We start from the raw sequence: 18059 nt of genomic DNA on the forward strand, positions 1-18059 counted from the left end.
AACAACAGTTCATGTACAATCAAAGTTCTCCCCCATTACTCAAAAAGTAATCATAGACTGACAAAGAATACAGGATATAATTATTGAAGCACTATGAATCAGAAACAGCCTAATCTCCCAAACCAGGCTATCTTTTTTCTTCAGTTTTATTAAGGGTGCTCTTAAGTGCTCTTTTACAGGGTCATTACCATTTGAGAGACTAATGAAGTTAGATCATGATTCTTCTCTTTCCTGTGAATTATGTTTCAAGGATTAGCACCTGTAAGAGCGCTGAATGTAAATTAATGGTGTAAAACAAAAACAAAAACAAAAACAAAAAACAAAAATCAAAACAACAAAACGAAAAGATAGCGAAAGGCAGATCGCAAATTGAAAAAATTATGTGGGTTCTTAAAGAACCATAAAAGCAAGGGGTGCAAAAATAAAACTGAATACAAAAATCTCTTTTCAGTAATTTCAGTACCATCTCATTTTAAGCATGACGTGATTTTTCTTTGTTGATAGTTACTGAAAGTTACATTGTATGAACCCAAGTCAGTAGAATACACCAGGAAAACACACCTTGAATAATAACTGATTTGGTATCTGATGAATTACCAACATCATTAATAACGAGACAGGTGTAATTCCCAGCATCTTGTTGTGAAGTTGCATTTATTGCCAGCTGTCCTTGGCTTTGATTGTAATGTGGAATAATCACTCGTGAGTCATTAATCTCTACACTAGCATTTCTTGCTATCACAATTCCATTTTTTTCCCACTGCACTTCAGACACTGGTGGCAGAGCATTATACTGACATGTCAGCAGTAACTGTCTTCCTTTAATAACAAACTGTACTTGAACACCAATAATCGTCACTTCTGGTACAACTGCAATTGTGAAATTGTTTCAGTTATTTGCAAAATTGTTTTAGTTAATCAAAAATAAAACAAAGTGATATGAAGTAAAAATATTAAATGAAGGGAATGAGTTGATCTACTGTATCTTAAGGCCTATTTTAGCTGGGCCAGCTGGGCAACTGGGACAGATAAATACATTTGCTGAAATTATTATACCTCATCAGTCATGAGCCACGATTAGGCAACATGTACAAGGAACAATATGTACTCTGAAGCGCTTTCGTCAAACAGTTTCCTTTGCTTGTTCAAAAGATTCAGACCCTTAAAAGAGCACATCAACTTCAACCTTCTAAAGTTGTGATCACAGCCTATTTTCTGTCAAGTTGTGCTGACATTTCCAAGAAATTGTTGAAATGAAAGTTCACCATTCGTAAAACGTTAATCGAACTCATATAATATCTATAGTTTTTAAATATGTTTAAGGTTGATAAATTTTTGAGAACATATTAAAAGCTTAGCTGTAAATATGTCAACACAGCAGAAATAATCAGCAAAGTTACGATGACGCTTTCTTTAATAAACTCGAATAACGATTTCGATTTGTTGGTTAAGTTATCAGAACTCCTTGTCCATTTTATTTTCGCAGTGTAAAATTTCACTATGTTGAAGAAACACACATGATTTTAGTAGCCTTTTGACGTTGGTGAAAATTGTTGCACCATCTCAGCACAAAAGATAACTAAACAAGTCTGTGTCAAGATTTGTTGACAATTGAAAACACCGACTCGGACGTGAAAGTGCACACGCTGCACTGTGCAAATGGCTACTTGTACGCGTCAGACTTTCCTATCAAAACTTTGGCAAGCTTACCAAACATGCAGAAACAATAAGAAACTATCAAAAACAGGTTTTGGTTATGATTTGAGAAACTCACAAATTAACTCGATACCAGAGTAAATTGTTTTCTTACATAAGTTAACTTTTCTTTACAGATCAAACGCAAAAGCTTACGCGTACAACTAGCGCGAGCAGATAAGCTTATTATTCATTCAGCGCGAAATTGAGGTCTTGTTTTCGACCCTGAAAAAAAAATCGACTTTTCCATTAGCTCAGTGCTCAAAACTACACATAAGAGCCCTGGTTCTTATTCCCTACCTTATTCCCTACCATCGCTGTGAAAAATCCGCCAGAGAGCCTCGCAATTCTCACCATTTGATCACTCAACATGACAACATGCACGCGAGAACCCACGACATGTGCTTGAATCCGCGCAAATATATGTCGTCAGGGTGGCGCAATTTGTTCTAAAAATAGCAAAATTGTCCCATATCATAGGTGCGCGCGGATCCCAAGACTTACGGTCTCCGTCCCCGATTATGGCCCCTGATCCAGACTACGTCCTATCTCAAATTTCAGTTAAAGAACTAAAGAAAAGAGCAAAGTATTACAAGAAAGTACTACAAGCCATCGGGACACGATAGCAACCGGAATATCTAACGAGTCTGCGCGAACATCACTATTACCAAGAGAAAACATCAAACAAGAAAACAGGAGACATTGCTATAGGAGACGTTGTTCTCATGAATGATAATACACCACGCAACCAGCTGGAAGTAGATGTCGTTAGTAATTTACACACAGGGAAAAATGGATTAATGAGATATGTGTCTTTAAGAGTACGTTGTGGAAAAGAGCTTTCAAGACCTTTAGAGACACTATAAAGTATATTCATTGGAGTTGTCAAACGAAAGCAGCATGCGCAGTAATAGGAAAACAGACCGAGAAACAGTAAATGATAAGCAACATCGTCCTGTACGACTTGCTGCTCAGCCAACAATGCAGAGAATCAAGGAACGATCAGAATGACCATTAACATTAAGTGAACAATATAAGATTTGCCGTGGGACTATGTAATACTATCCCTATACATTTGTGCTTTGCTGCAGTCATATCTCTGTTTTTACATAGAACCATGTTGTATCATGTGTGCTAAATTGGTACTTGTTAATGAAAAAAATAATTCCTCTTCAAGCGCAAGTTCAGCGGATAGTTGTGTTTCGTTGAGTAAGGGCAACTTCTTTATCATTATCCTCACCACCACCACCACCACATACAGACTGCCCAACCAAGATAAGCCAGGTGATCCCAAAGGGCATCATTGCTGTGAAACTTATCGCATGGGCAACTAATTTAATTGTTGGTTACGTGTTTAGCAATATCCTTAACTGATCTTGAGGATTTAAATGTTAAGAAGTTTCTCTTCTAGATAACTCAATTTAGTTATGTATTTTGCTCTAAATCATATGGTTCTCCTGAATTTCAGATCTTACTGTTATAGTGTGCAAACTGCCCTTCATCTCTGACACTAAAGTAACGAATGGCCGCTTGAGCTCTCCCAAGCTTTTCTCCCTGTCAATTCCGTTCTACAAGGCCCAAGTTGACAGTACTAATCTGTCCCGTCGACGCAACGAGCCACAAAAATGTTTGGTTACAGGAGCGAATGGGAGCCGGAGTGTAGCGTGAGTGTAGAGTGTTGCTTACGAATATACAGTCATTTCAAGAGAAATCATCATACATGTAGCATCCAGCGTGGAAAGCTCCGCTATAAGGTTAGCAGACAAATGTGTCCGCCATTGCTCCGGCAGAAATGACAAACTGTGACATAACGGTAGTCAACACTCCATTGTTAGGAAGCAAATTTTGATTGGTTGGCTAAAAAAGACAACATTGGATCGGAGTTATACGCTTCGGGGTTATATACTTCTGGTACCGTATGTTAATTACGTGTACCTCATATTCAGTGTACACTTATATCATGCAATATATGTTGGGAGTATGAACTACTTGCACTTGCAGGTTATAGTAAGTTATATAACACCATAAAAAATGTACTGACTTGTACTTACTTAAACTGGCACGAAACTGAAAATTCCCAAAAACAGCAACTTAGTGCTTCAACAATATCAGATCGAAGTTTGAAGCTAGTATCAGTACAATCTCTTAGTTTTAAATAGAAAATCAAAAATAGAAAACAGAGTTTGGGGGAGAAATTGGTCAGGAGATTTACTTTTAATTTTGTTCACTTACCCACCACAAGCAACTGAACAGTATCATAAACAGGTAATTCACCAAGACTTTCAGGTGTAAGTCTGCAAACATAGAACCTTTCATCTGCTTTCTGGATTGAGCTCAGTCTGAAAGTGGCCCGTCCAGGACCACTTCCATTCCATTCTCCACTCACACGTCCACTGTATGGAGGATTCTGTATAGCAGAGATTGTTTGGAGCTTGTCTATGGAAACCAGAACATCTTTAATGTTAACAGAACCATCGTTTTTTGTTCCCCAGTCAACTCTGTCTATGTTTCCTCCATGAAACGCCCAAGTGAAGTTAACAGATGAACCAAGAACTCCAGTCAGCTTGTTTCTGTTAAAGGGCGAGGTGAACCGTAGTCCACAGACTGCAACAAGGCAAAATTGTCGGTGTCTCTCACAAAGTATTAAAACCCCTGAAACTATTTAAGTCCATTTAATACCGAATACATGAATTTTTTAAAGGTCTTGTAACGTATTCTTAATTTATGTCTCTATCCATAATCCTTGGGAAACGATTTTTACCTCGAAACTTAAATAACTTAACTGGTAAAAAGATGAAATCTGCATTTGAGTCTAGTGGCCCGACAGGGCGACGATCATCTCTGGTTTCCATGGTATGAAGGGACTAAGAGTATTTCTACCCCTTGCGGATGGGATGATATTCCTCCATCGCAGCGTTACCTCTGTCATTTATACTCTTTATAGTGGAGGGAGGCATATTTAAGTGTCTTGCTTCAGAACGCAACAAAATTATCCAGGCTAGTGTCCCAGCTCGGAGTTCAGCGCACTACAGACAAGCGCGCTATCTATGTCATTCCCCCTTCTCCCCTCCGCGTCACTCTAACTGTGATCTCAGCAGTGGACAGCACCTAAACAAAGCGTACTGACGGCACACGTCTAAAAATGTTACATTTCATCTAATTTTTCCTGAAATTAAATAGGCACAAAATGCAGCCGTTCCTCTCTTCCTAGGAGACACTCAGTTATTCCTATACGCAGCGAGCTAGACACACGGCTGTCGCTGACTACCACATGCCCGAAACACGGAAGCGAAGAGGCGTCAAGCAGACAGCTAGCCATAGCCTGAACTGCAAAATACCGCTTACAAACGCTAGGATTAAACAAATGCTGGCAAACAATCATAAAAGATGACTGTGAAGATACATAAAAAAGTCGATCCACGAGGTTAAAGGTTCCTGCATGAAGCAAACATCTGAGGTGAAACTGAAACGGGTATGCAGTAGAACGTAATAGACAAATTCGGCTAACTCACGCGCGGGTGTCACGTGACTTGAATTGGGTACAACAACAACCAAAGCAAGTGCGTTCGTATTGGCATTTAGAGAATTTTCCGTTAAATTTTAAAAGTCTCCTCTCTGTTTGGATCGTGAAAATGAAAAGAGATCCACGATATTTCAACGTCAGTACTGCAGCGAACACTTTACATCAGAAGATTTTACTAATCCTTACTCTAGTAAAAATCGATTGAAGGCCGAGGCAGTTCCCTTTTTTTCGTGGGAGAAGGTACAAGTGGTGAAGAGGTGCGCTTCAGAAAGATGAATCAAAGTAGAAAAGAAAATGAAGCAACGGATTCGTCAGCATCTGAAGGAGAATGTGTCACATTCAACTTGGTCTCGACCAGGACTGGCGAAGAAATTATTTCTCGAAAGCAAGGCACAAACATCTTGAGGATGAAATCTGTAGTTAATTAGATGAACATCTTAGAATTCCCTGGTTACATAATTTTTCTGTATCCTGCCTTCTTTCCGAATGTGCAGCCCAAAGAAAGAGGGCAAATTTATTACACTTTTCCCTGGATTTAACAGTCATGGTGAATTCACGAATATTTTACAATTTCTGTTGCCTAATCTAGATAGAAAAATGCAGATTTACTGGGATACTGCTAGCAACAAGAAAATCAAGTGTCATTAACACAGAGAAACTTCTCTCGAAATATACCAAGCCTGGAGTAGTCTTGTAAAGATTGCATCACTTTGATATTAAAACATGAATAATCATTCAACTGGAACAATAATGCGAATACATCATTGCAATGTCCACCGCTTCCTCCCTTACACGAAGAGCGTGCTTTAATTAAAAACTTCTGCCCTGCCATCGCTCTCCCTGAAGATTACGGCTGAAATGAGGCTCTTCAATTTTTCTTAGAGATCTTTAGCAACGTGCCTTGACATGGAAATCCTCTAACTGCTGACACGTGTAAACATCGTAATATAAATATACCCGTCCCGAAAGAACTTATGGCTTTCCTCTCCAGCATTCTTCTTCCGCCTTGCTCGAACCACGAAGACCATGTTCGCTGAACCAAATTTTGGAAAATTCCTCGAGGATTTTGACCATTTCTATTCTTTATTGAATAAACAACTAAGGCAACGTACATGATTAACACAACAAATACAAGCGGCTGCAATAAGAAAGAAAATGTTAAGGGAGCCTCGTTTTCACGCAATGCCAATTCAATGTAACGTGTGTGTCAGCCGAATTTGTCTGTAGGGGCCAAGATTTAGGAATCCGTGTGGTACACTCTCACCAAATATCCAAGGAGCACCCCACCCCCGGGAAAACTGCTCCCGTATGTCATTTATGATCTCCAAAGCTTGATATCAATTTCGCACAATCATCGTTACGTATCCAATTTGTTGCATTCTCCATAACAATCTCACATAACTTCGGCTAATGACAGATAATTATGATTTCGCGGTAGATAAAAAAAAAAAAAAAAAAAAAAAAACATAAAGTTTTGAATTACATCAATATTTCACAGAATAAAACGCGACACTTTGGTTAACCGTATTATGAATTCAAACAAACTTAGCTAAGGCTCAGGTCAAACGTCGAACTTCACATGAGACGAACTAAGCGGCTCGACTAAACTGAGCGAATTAAGTTCCCGATAAGTTCGACGTTTGGTCGATCTAAATTCGAATTAGGATCGACCAGAGCTGTATCCGTTCGGATCGACTCAAATTGCAATTTACATTAGTTCGTCTCATGTGAAGTTCAACGTTTGACCTGAGCCTAAACTGTGACCTCTCACGCGAAAACGTTCCTTGCGGTGTCCGTTCGAAAGGCTGAACGCAAGGCAAGTGAACGGGTAAGAAACGGGTCCACAGACCGTTCAAAACGGACACATTGAACGGCTAAACGGCTGAAGAAAATTTTTGAACGGATGAGGTCAAACGGCTGAACAGCTCACGAAAAGTTTTGAACGGCAGAAGTCGAACGCCTGAATGGCTGTAGTTTGTTTTTGAACCGCTAGCTGTGAAAGGCTGAACGGCTGAATAACAGCTATCAAAAACTTCCGAATGAAATTATACATACATAGCAATGAATAACATTAAGGTCAAATTGTGGTTCTTATCTGAGAAATGACTGAATCGAAAACCTCGAATAAAATTAATTTTGTGTTGAAAGTCTAAGCTTTTTAGGAGTAAAGCAAATTCGTTTTCGTCGGGGAAAAATCAAAATTCGTTGTCGTCCGCGTTCACTCACAAAATAAAGTTATGCAAACATCTGGACAATGCGTGTTTAGTGTAACGCAATTTATTATATACACACGGGTGTTTTACGGGAAAATTCACCACTCGTAAAATTCATACGAAACCACATCCGGGACTCGGATGGCGTATTTTCCATTTATTTCATAGGTACTGAGATTCATCCACGAAGATCATAGTGAATACAATTCGTACTGATTCTAAGTGTAGCCAATCAGGAACACAAACGGCAAAATTTCACCGTGAAAAAATATCGTTCGTCCAATCAGCAACGCAAACGACGAAATTTCACTAATGATGAATGAACGCACTTAAGAGAACGTCATCCGAGAGCCGTTGCACAAAAACCCGCAGGCTTTGAAAAATGGTCGAGGGGAGGTTTGCTTCTGTTTGCTCAGTTGAAGAATTTATTTTAGAACAAGAAAACAAAAACACCGCTCAAAAAACTGAACGAGATGTCAGATTGCTTGAAAGATATTTGAAAACAAAGGACGAAGACAGGAAACTTGAAAATATTTCAGCCGTTGAGCTGAATGAATACGTTAGCCAATTTATTATCTCCGTCCGCATTAAAGATGGCACCGAATACGAGCCAACTTCGCTTCGAAGTTTAATTGCCAGGTTCGAACGACACTTGAAGAAAAAGGGCTATTCTGCCAGCAAAATCAACGACTTGGTCTTTGAGAAAACCAGAAAAGTTCTTAAATCCAAGGAAAAACAGCTAAAGAGGCAAGTAAAAGGGAATAAACCCAACGCATCGGTAGCTTTGAAGAGCGAAGAGTTCAAAGTAATGTACGACAAGGGTTTGCTCGGTATGTGTAGTCCCGAGGCACTTTTAGACTCGCACTGGCGAAACAATACTCTTCACTTTGGACTCCGTTAGTGCAAAGGACATCGTGATATGTGCTGGGGAGATGTAAAGCTACACAAAACGGCAAGCGGAGTGGAGTACTTGGAGTTTAATGAAAGACAGACAAAAGCTAGAACTGGATCAGACTACAGCGATGTCAGAGCTGTACCACCGGAAATGTCCGCGACCGACGAAACTGAAAGAGATCCTGTCGCGGCTTACAGTTTTTTGCTATGAAGAGACCTGAGGAAAGGAATCAAGACGATGCTCCCTTTTACCTCGCCGTAAACATTATTTTAAAGGCAGACTCACCCGCAAGAAAGGCTGGTTCATTTCAAGTCCAGCGCTGCTGGCGTTAACAAACTGAACGGTTCAATGAAGACAATGGTTCAGAAGGCAGGAATTCAAAACGACAGGCTTCTAGACATATATGATAAACACAGTAAGTTTTGTAAATTTTATAAGCTTTCGTTAACTTAGTTGTTGTTGAGCGATTTTAAACTATTTTTCACGCTTTTCATCGCCCCATTTGTGTACTTTGTCTACCAAATGCTACTCGAAAAAAAACTCTCCGACCTATGAAATAAACACATTACAGCATGGAAAATGCTTTGTACGATTTTTATTCACTCTTGATATGGATCAAAAAACTCACTCGTTCGCTGTGCTCACTTGTTTGTTTTCTAATACAGTCAACCCTGTATTGAGCGGACCACATATTAAGCGGACACACTCTTTTAAGCGGGCCGGCAGTGCAAGTCCCATTTTTCTTTTCCCACTCCACTGTAAAAAAAATACCTGTATTCAATGGACACCTCTATTAAGTGGACGCGGACACCTTAAACTTGACTTTTCAGTGCCGGATCCAGACCTTGAGCTAAGGGGGGGGGGGGGGGGGGGGCAAGCGGTTTTGTTTTGCTTGCCCTGCCGGCTTTTCTTCCTTCTGTGATTTCTTCTTTTTTTTTTTACCCAAAATACGGGGGGGGGGGGGGGCCGAGCCCCTCCCCTAGATCCACCACTGCTTTTATGGTCATTTCTATTGTTAGAAACCTGTATCAAACGGACACTGCAAAAAAAAAATGCATTATTTTTTTTTTTTGTCCAGGTTTTAGTAGATCGGTCATTTAAGTTTGCCAACATACTGGGCTGTCACAGAAATGCGATATTTTATTATTCGGTTTTGTTTTTTACGTTGTTACAGAACTTTTGTTCTTGTTTGATTTTGTCAACCTTCGCATGCTTCGATCAATATAGATACTGTTACTGTATACGTTTTACCTCATATACTAGTCAGTTTTATGAAAATACGGTATTTCAGAGTTATCGACCGTTCACGAGAATGCTGTTTGACCCTTTCAAAGTCTTTTGATACTGACGGAAATCAATGACCTTTTTGAGACAAATTTTGAGGGAACCTGTTTGCAACGGACGCCCTGTATTCAGCGGACACTCGCATGGGTCCCGAAGGTGTCCGTCTAATACAGGTTTGACTGTACTGCTCAACTCGTGAATAAAAATCGTACGCTCGCATTTTCCATGAATCGAAGTAATCTCATATCCTCACTAGCGAAGATATCGATGATTTCACTGATATCAAGTTTGTCTATTAAATTATACTTAAAATCGTTGAGTCAAAAGATTTTTTTTTCCCGAGAAAAGGGAAATGGTGAATGAAGACGATGGCCGTGAAGACCTCTTTTGCACAGCCGGAAATATATCTGCGTTCGCCACAGCGTATTCCCACGGGAGATATCGTCTTTTAAACCTCAAAAAAAAAACAAAACAAAACAAAACAAAACAAAAAAAGCAAAAACAAAAACAAAAAAGCAAAAAAGGGCCTTGATATTTGGATACTGTCAGCGATCAAAACAGTTTCGGAAAAACTTGTTGAATAACACTTAAGCCTTGAATAAAAATACTGCGTAGCGATAATCGGATGTTATAAAAGCAAAGATGACTAAGGAGCAGAAAAAGAAACCGTCTTCATTCATGCAAACAACTCATGTTTACAAAGTTCGTGACGTTTGGCAAGTTGTTCGTTAGAACGGTTAACCAATTTTGTTGACGGATGACATTTTATGCTTCCGAGAACAGATAGCTCGAGCCGTTCGAACGGATGGCAAAGTTAACTAAATGAATAGCCCGGCCGTTCGAACGGATGACAATGTTTTTCAAACGGATAGCTCGAGCCGTTCGAACGGATGTCAATGCTCTTGAACGGATAACTCCGTTCGAACGGTATCTCAGCCCGTTCGAACGGCTAATGAACGGATTCCAAACGGCTATCCGTTTAAGAACGACTAACCGTTAGGAACGTGTTCGCGTGAGGTCACATTATTTACTGTCTTTACTATGAATATGGGCTTCGGACAACTATCTGAAAACATGTATTCCTTTATATAATTCTATACTTATATTAAACTTATTTGTCATCAGACTTCAAGTTTAACAAACGTAATTTGTCCATGTTTGTCACCAACACCATTCTATTTTCAGTTCATGCAGCAAATGAAACAGATGCCGAATAGATACTGAATCACTGAAACGTACCTGCATGCGGAAGTATCGGAGACAGGATAAAATACAAGACGCAGCTTGACGAAAAAACGTTTACCTCGACCATCAGCTCACAGAAAACTTTCAAGTCTCTAAACGGTGGTGTCGCAGTCACTCAAGGAACGAAAAAAACTCTCGTTTGTCGCCGCTGGATAAGAAGTCTCAGTTGTCAAACGTCGCCATGTTTAGTCGGCGTGAGCACATCACGCATAACGCTATTTCAGAAATAGGTCCGCAATGCGTACTTGGGGTCTTATGCTTAGTCTTATTCCTTTCGGTTGGAATGCTGTTTTCAAATGTCGGTATCTGGGAGTTGTTACAAGCGAGAAAGTAGACATAACAAGTCGTTACAATTTTTAAGTTCGAAATGTATGTTTACTTACTACTTACTTACTTACTTTATCCTCTAATAATAATTACCTATTTAGCTCTTAGTCCTAATGGGACGTAACACAACAACAGTCTCTCAATTTAGCCGTATTCTGTGAAATGTCCCATCTGAGTTTTAACTCTCTAAACTTGGCACTCTTTACACATGTCAAGTGAACTTGTACATGTAGTGTCAAGAGGTTTTCCTGCTGTAATGACTAAGCCTGTTTAAATGCACAACAACATCAACAACTGAGCACCGTAGGGTTGTCAGTTGTTGCTGTTGTTGTTTTTTTTTGAGTAGCGGGTTCCATCCAAAAAGTAGGCGGCTAAGGTTTGCGTGAAAAACATGCCGCGAAGCGGCTGGACAAATTAAGACGCGCACTGTGCATCGTTCGGGGAGAGTATGGGATGGGGTCGCCCCCTCCCACTGGGAAAATGTTTGCAAAGTAATTCCCCGAGATGCAATGTGGGGCTTCTTTCAGCTAACATTGTGTACATTTGTTGATGATTTTCCCACTCTTAATTATTGTTATTCTCCAATCCAGTGTTCGTATAAACGTCACGGCAAAAAGGTTAGGGAGGATTGACTCACTCAAGCAAATCGCTCTAAAAACAGACAAGAAGAAGATTTCAATAATAAGTAGAAATTTTTCATTTAAGTTTCACCTGCCTTACTAGCGTTTTGTTTTTTTCTTGATACAATGTAAATTACACTTGCACCGTTACTTCGCACATGGTATCCCTAAATTGGCTGCCTGCTAATGACAGACTTTACTTGAAGAATGCCGTAATGATCTTTAAATGTAGAGGAAAAGGTTGTTGTTATTCATCGTGGTGGATGCAATAATAAAGTGTATTATCGTTTGTCTCACGATGTAGTCACTTGAGATGTAGATCGCGACGTTTCGACTGCTTACTGCTAGTCTTCTTCAGGCGATAAGGTCGACTGATTGCACGGTATCATTTATATCACAAAGGTCGGCCGTGATTGGTGCATTTCGATCCCCCTATTGTTCCGTTGTTCCGGCGAGTAGCTGTTCCCTCAGTGGTCCGCTGTTGTACCGCTCTCCTGTTGTTGTGTTTCTTGATCGTGGGTATCCATGCTTCAGGAATTTCAATTCCACTATCCCTGTTGATGTTGTTAGGGTGAAGTCTTATGTGAATAGCTTCCTTGACCCTACGTGTGTACCAGTGAGGATCTCGATCAATAAACTTGACCTCATTCCAGATAGGATAGTGGCCGGTCTCGTGGGTTTGTTCAGAAACGGCGGAGGTCTGGGTACGGGCGAGTCGTATATCCCTGTCGTGTTCTTTGATCCTCTCCTGCATAGATCTCCCTGTTTCCCCGATGTAGACTTTGCCGCACTCACAGGGAATCCTGTAGACAACACCATCTTGTTTAGTCGGGTTGACGGTGTCCTTTGGTCGCACTAAGTGTGACCGAAGTGTCGTGTCGGACTTAAAGACGGTGCGAATGCCTTGTTGTTCTAGGCAGCGGCGGAGAGACTCCGAAACTCCTTGGACATAAGGTAAAACGGCGGTGGATTTAAATTCCGCGACAGGCTCTCTTCTTGGGGTTGTTCGTGCCTTTGTGATCTTCTGTACAAGAGAGGAGGGATATCCGTTAGAAACAAGTACAGATGACAGACGTTTCTTCTCTGCAGCGATTACTGATGGTTTGGTGACGAGACGTTTAGCCCGGTCGTACAGACACTTCACAATACCGCGCTTTACTGACTGAGGGTGGTGTGAATCATACGCTAGGTACTGATCAGTATCTGTTGGTTTCCTGTAGACACTGGTGGTCTTTAAATGTGTTCATAAACTCTTCCCTGGGTACTTAATTGAGAATTTTACTCTAAGCTCACAAGGTCACACCAGAAATACTAAACAACGCGGTCAACCGAACATTTCAGGGCGCCGTCGAACCACCGGACAGCGGTCCTTCACCTAACGTGGTGCTAGGTTCTGGAATAATATAAGAGACGATGTTAAATCTTCAGACTCTGTCAACGTTTTAAGAAAAAGAATTGTTTACCTACTTTTTTCTGATTAATCTATGAATTTGTAAAAAGTAAATTCAATCCATTGTATGTCTCTAATTTTTTAATGCATATTTATTGCCTTAGTGATTTGGTTATTGTTTTAGTTATTTTAGTATGATAGTTATGTAGTCTTGTAACTGAAAAACCCTTGTAGGCAGTTGCAATAAAGTATGTGTCATATTTGTGTGTATTGTATCTCTACTGTAATATTGTATTTGTATTTTGTGCATAAGGAGGCAATAAAAAATACCTCTTCATCTTTTTCTTCTTGGACTTATTTCACAAAGTGTACTATTATACAAATGTCTTTTTTCAAACTTAAAAACCCAGTGAGAATAAAATCTCATCAAGAGCCTAAAAAAGAAATTATCATTTTACTACAGCAGGGGCTTCCCTGGCCGATAAATTTGGCAATTATGCTCACAGAAATCCACGGCTTTGAAATGTTCGATATTTTGGCGATTTCTTGGCTTTATCTCGTATGAAATTTAATTTGAAAATAAGGTTATTTCAAGTTTCTTTCATATTTTAACCGCATGCTCCGAATTTTAGGCTTTTTTTTTGGTAGCGAACGTATTTGACACGCACGCATTGTCTGATAACCATCTCGTCGGGACTTTGCTTCTAAATTAAATATTCTGTGTTTACCAGATGATTGACAAGGTTGTATTGTATCATTTTTGTGTGTTTATAAATTTAGAAAATTAGTATATCGCTTCAAAAACTACAAAGGAGTATATTTATTTCCATTAAAGTAAGGGATAGTGTAGACTGAAGTAATTCTGTAGTTTTATGACGGATAAGCCAGTTTCCCGCCGACAGCCTTAAATGTTAATACTTGTGTAAATAAATCTACTCCTCTCATTACAGTAGCACTTAACTGGAGGAAAAAAAACAACAAAAAAAAAAAAACACTACAGTCCTATTTATTACAGTGTCATTTGAACAGGACGAAAACTCAACTTTTACCAGACTATTCTAAGACACTTTATCCCGTATTTTCGCTTCAGAAAATGATGCGCTGAGGTGTAGAACAATTTACAGCTAATAATAAATCAGTTTCGACTCGTGTCACGCACTTTTTCAGGAGAATACTTAATTCCCTCCGACCCAATTTGGGTTCAAACAAAACTATAACTGAACAATTTTATTTCCATTTTATTCCTCCGATATCATGCTCAGGACTAACCTACTAGCATTCGGAGTAAGCGGCGCAGGTTTCGAGAAATTGCGCCGATCGCCGGCTTATTTCGACAACCCTGTTAGCGGGCTTGTGGTGTAAACCCGCACCGGATTTCAAGCCAATGAATGTGGGCTTGCGAAAGCGGATTAGTTTCAGTGCAATCCGCACTAAACACAAGCCGAGTCTAGATATGTTGGCTTGCGTGAGCAAACAACTCCCGTATCGCCGAGGAAACTCACTCCAAAACCTAAATGAAATAACAAAGAACAACCAAGGCAGACATAAGGCAGTGCAGTTAATTGTCGAAATGAAATCGTAAACAGCACGACAGAGCGATGTTGAGAAAGAAATAACTTACCTTGAACAATTACAACTAATTTGCGAGGGAAAGCTCCTCTACATTTTCACAAAACAGGTAAAACGGCTGCAATTACACAACAACAACGCCACACAGAAGCAATGGTCGACCTAACTCGCAATTACTAGTACCCACTCTACCTGCCAGACTATTTATACTCCCGAGGTCTGTTACGTGTCATCTCGTCCTCAAAGTGACAGACTGACTGACTGACAATCAAGATCTGCCTCTGACTTAGGAGTCTGTATGCATGAAATGCATAAGACCCCAAAAATTGAGTCACACAACACGCATGAGAGAGAGTACATGTAGAAGTAAGCCTGTTTTCCCTCTGAGCATCATGTCATTATTTAGGGCCATTTATGCATTTATGCCAAAAATGGTGAATAAAAAGTCGTAGAGAGTAGTTCGATTTCCTTTGCAAACAAAATATTATATCGACTCGAAAACCAATTAAGCGGAATAACGGCAACGGTTTGACACAATGGTTTGACACAACTGGAGATAGATGGTTCGCTGTTATTATTTACAAAATAGAACTAGTGAGCCAATCTCAGATCGTGCAGAGAGCAAAGCACAGCTCTGTGACAGTCCTCACACCTGCTGTTTTCTCCCGGTTTGTATTCAAGTTTGTTGACTTTGGTAGTCAGCTTAGGCTTTTCCCTGGCCCTTGTAGAATAAAAGCGGAGCTCCGGCGGCCCGAAGGGTCGCCAAGTGGAGCCCCATAACTGTAGAACGAGAACCACATGTATGCATAGAAATATAAAACCAAGCAACTCTTTTTCCATGGTCAACATGGCTAGCAGCGTGGATCGCGGGCACACGCGCCTAACGACGACAACGTTGCAAAATATGGCGGCCATAATCAAGCTAATACGTCGATTGAGGCATGCAGCCTTGGTTTACAGCGTACATATTTTATACTGAACATCCATGTTTAGGTCAAATGACATCCGTCAAAACAAGGTATCTTCTGACCAGTATCAGGTGGTGACCATATCGCGGGCTCAGGCTTAGAGTCTACCAAGGTAAGCTTTTTTAAGTTGACCGCTGTCCAAGTGAAGGTTTTTCGATTGGATCGCGGGCACATGTCAGGTTAACTTGTTGTAATCTGGGGAAATCTGGGGCCTGTTTCTCGAAAGACCTGGCAACTTTTCGGACCCGATAGCTTATCGGGTCCGTCATACTGAACATGGATCAATCGCTTTTAAGTTGGCAAGCACTCTCTTAGCCTCCCATGCAGACGCTTTTAGGACGAACCCTAAGAGTTTCTGCGTGGGAGGCTAGCACTCTCTTGGTCTCTTCGAATGTTCGTTATAAAAATCCGCCGTAAATCACGTAGCCAAGCCTGCACCCACATCGCTCAGCGGATTCTCCCCACTCGACAGGAGCCGAGAAGCACTGAGAACAAAACATTGATACGCCATTTCCTGGAAAACACATCGGAGTTAAGGTGATTCCTCACATTTGCATTGCGCATCCTTACTGCGCATAATTTGTGGTGGACAAGGTTTGAACAAAAATCTATTGGCAGTTTTATTTCAGGGGAATTACCTTAACCACTTTGAACAGGGTTTTCAGGCCTCAAGTGATTTTCCTTCTTTATTAATTAGGAATCGGAACATTTCGTGCTCAGTTAGAAGTATGTCAGATGTTTTTGTACATAAGCAACGCGTACACGAACCTACAGCTGGAGAATTCGAAGTTGAAAGCCAGGAGATGTTGACACAAGAAGGCAGCTTGAAGAGATTTAAGAGTTGAGCCATCTGATATTTCTGTTTCTCATTTTTCATTGTTGATAGTTTTTTTCCTTCCAGGGTTGACTACAGTTTTACAGTGTAAGTAAGCTTATTTTACACTAGGTTTTTGATTCGGTCAGTGTAAAACGCAAACTGCGGACCTCAGACAACAGACTGGGGACGACTCGCCTGGTGGGGGGGGGGGGGGAGGGAATGCAGAAAAATCCAGGCGGCGGACCAGGGTTAGATTTAGATTTGGATTTATTACATTTACTCCGTGCAAAAATAATGATTAAAAATATAGAAACGGGAGATGGAGCCGTGAGCAAAAACACTGAGGCGCCACACTAGTGAAACAACCATGAACAAAATGTTAAACTCAATATATATACATATGTACAGTATGCTAAAAAAAAACGTAGGTAAACCAAAAAACAAAAATTTTCAAAGTATTCCAAGAAAAATTCTAATCTTTTTTTTTTTTTTTTTTTTTTTTTTTTTTAAAAAAAGAGATATTTGGTCAGCATTTCTAACTTGACTTGGCAGTCTATTCCATTCATAGATGATTCGATAAAAGTGCAAAGAGCAGACTATAGACTTCTTCACTTCAAAACGTGTTACTATTTCCACCATTGAGAGCTGACCGTAAACAGCCTAACCGGGGCCGGGCATTTTTTAGGCTCATTAAAGAGGGAATGATATTCAGTCTAACCAGAACGCTATTTTGGCTAACTGGAGTGCAGACTTTCACTACATTAGCCTGAATAATCATGTTTACGGTCAGCACCCAATAATGGAAATAATAATAAAATATATGCCTATGAAGTCAGTAGTCTGCAGTCTGCATTTTACCTTAAGTTCACATTTTACCCCGGTCTGCAGTCTGCAGTGTGCAGTCTGCGTTTTACACTGACCAATTACAATTTGATTCTCAGCAAAGTGGAAGCGAAATCTGAACGTTTTTGTACATCGTTTAAATACACGAGCCATCAAATAATACTCGATCGTACGGTTATTCCATGGCCCGGCCTTTCATAAAATAACCACAGAATCGTTAAAATGTATAGAACAGCAAAACTGTTTTATATTCAGTATATCAGTACAGAGTAGAAGTACATCAGTACAGAGTAAGTGATTCAATGTATGAATTAGTATCTTCAGAACATAAAGGAAAAAAGAGTCTACTCCCATATATAATGTACTTAAGTGTTGGGTTTTAAAGTTCATAATATGATGCCTGATCAAATTTCTCTAGGTTGCAGGTTAGAATCTAGGTGTAGTTTATAACAAATTATGCGGCTGTTATGTTAGTTACAGTAATGTGGCACAGTCAAAGCTCTCCTTGCAACCACTTTTGTAAGCGACCAGCTCTAGTTATGATCTGTGAAACCCTGTTTGAAATGTGACTTAAACTTTGGAGTGAAAAGATCTCCTGAGCGACCACTACCGTATAAGCGACTATGACCACTTTTGGGATTACCCAACTGGATTTTTCCTTTGTTTTTGA

At 40.0% G+C, this 18059-nt stretch overlaps 2 protein-coding genes across 2 annotated transcripts in view; one reads left to right on the forward strand and one right to left on the reverse strand.

Annotated features, from left to right (window-relative positions):
• Nucleotides 1–11210, reverse strand: part of LOC145467315 (protein sidekick-1-like) — a 330055-nt gene extending 318845 nt beyond the window's left edge. The window contains exons 1-2 of the mRNA XM_081450855.1: nucleotides 10850–11210; nucleotides 562–870 (exon numbers count right to left, since the gene is read on the reverse strand). Of these exons, the coding sequence (XP_081306981.1) occupies nucleotides 562–870; nucleotides 10850–10922 (382 nt within the window). The 5' untranslated portion in view covers nucleotides 10923–11210. The remainder of the gene's footprint in view (nucleotides 1–561; nucleotides 871–10849) is intronic.
• Nucleotides 7664–8767, forward strand: LOC145467462 (uncharacterized). The gene has a single exon (XM_081451022.1). It carries the CDS (start codon nucleotides 7814–7816, stop codon nucleotides 8330–8332), a length of 519 nt encoding a protein of 172 aa, XP_081307148.1. The 5' UTR covers nucleotides 7664–7813; the 3' UTR covers nucleotides 8333–8767.
• Nucleotides 11211–18059: the final 6849 nt, after the last annotated feature.

Source organism: Orbicella franksi, chromosome 14 (assembly GCF_964199315.1).
Source record: "Orbicella franksi chromosome 14, jaOrbFran1.1, whole genome shotgun sequence".
Classification (NCBI taxonomy): Eukaryota; Metazoa; Cnidaria; class Anthozoa; order Scleractinia; family Merulinidae; genus Orbicella; species Orbicella franksi.

Coding starts and splice junctions, on each gene's coding strand:
- LOC145467462 (XM_081451022.1), top strand. CDS start 7,814: ATGGTCGAGGGGAGGTTTGCTTCTGTTTGCTCAGTTGAAGAATTTATT.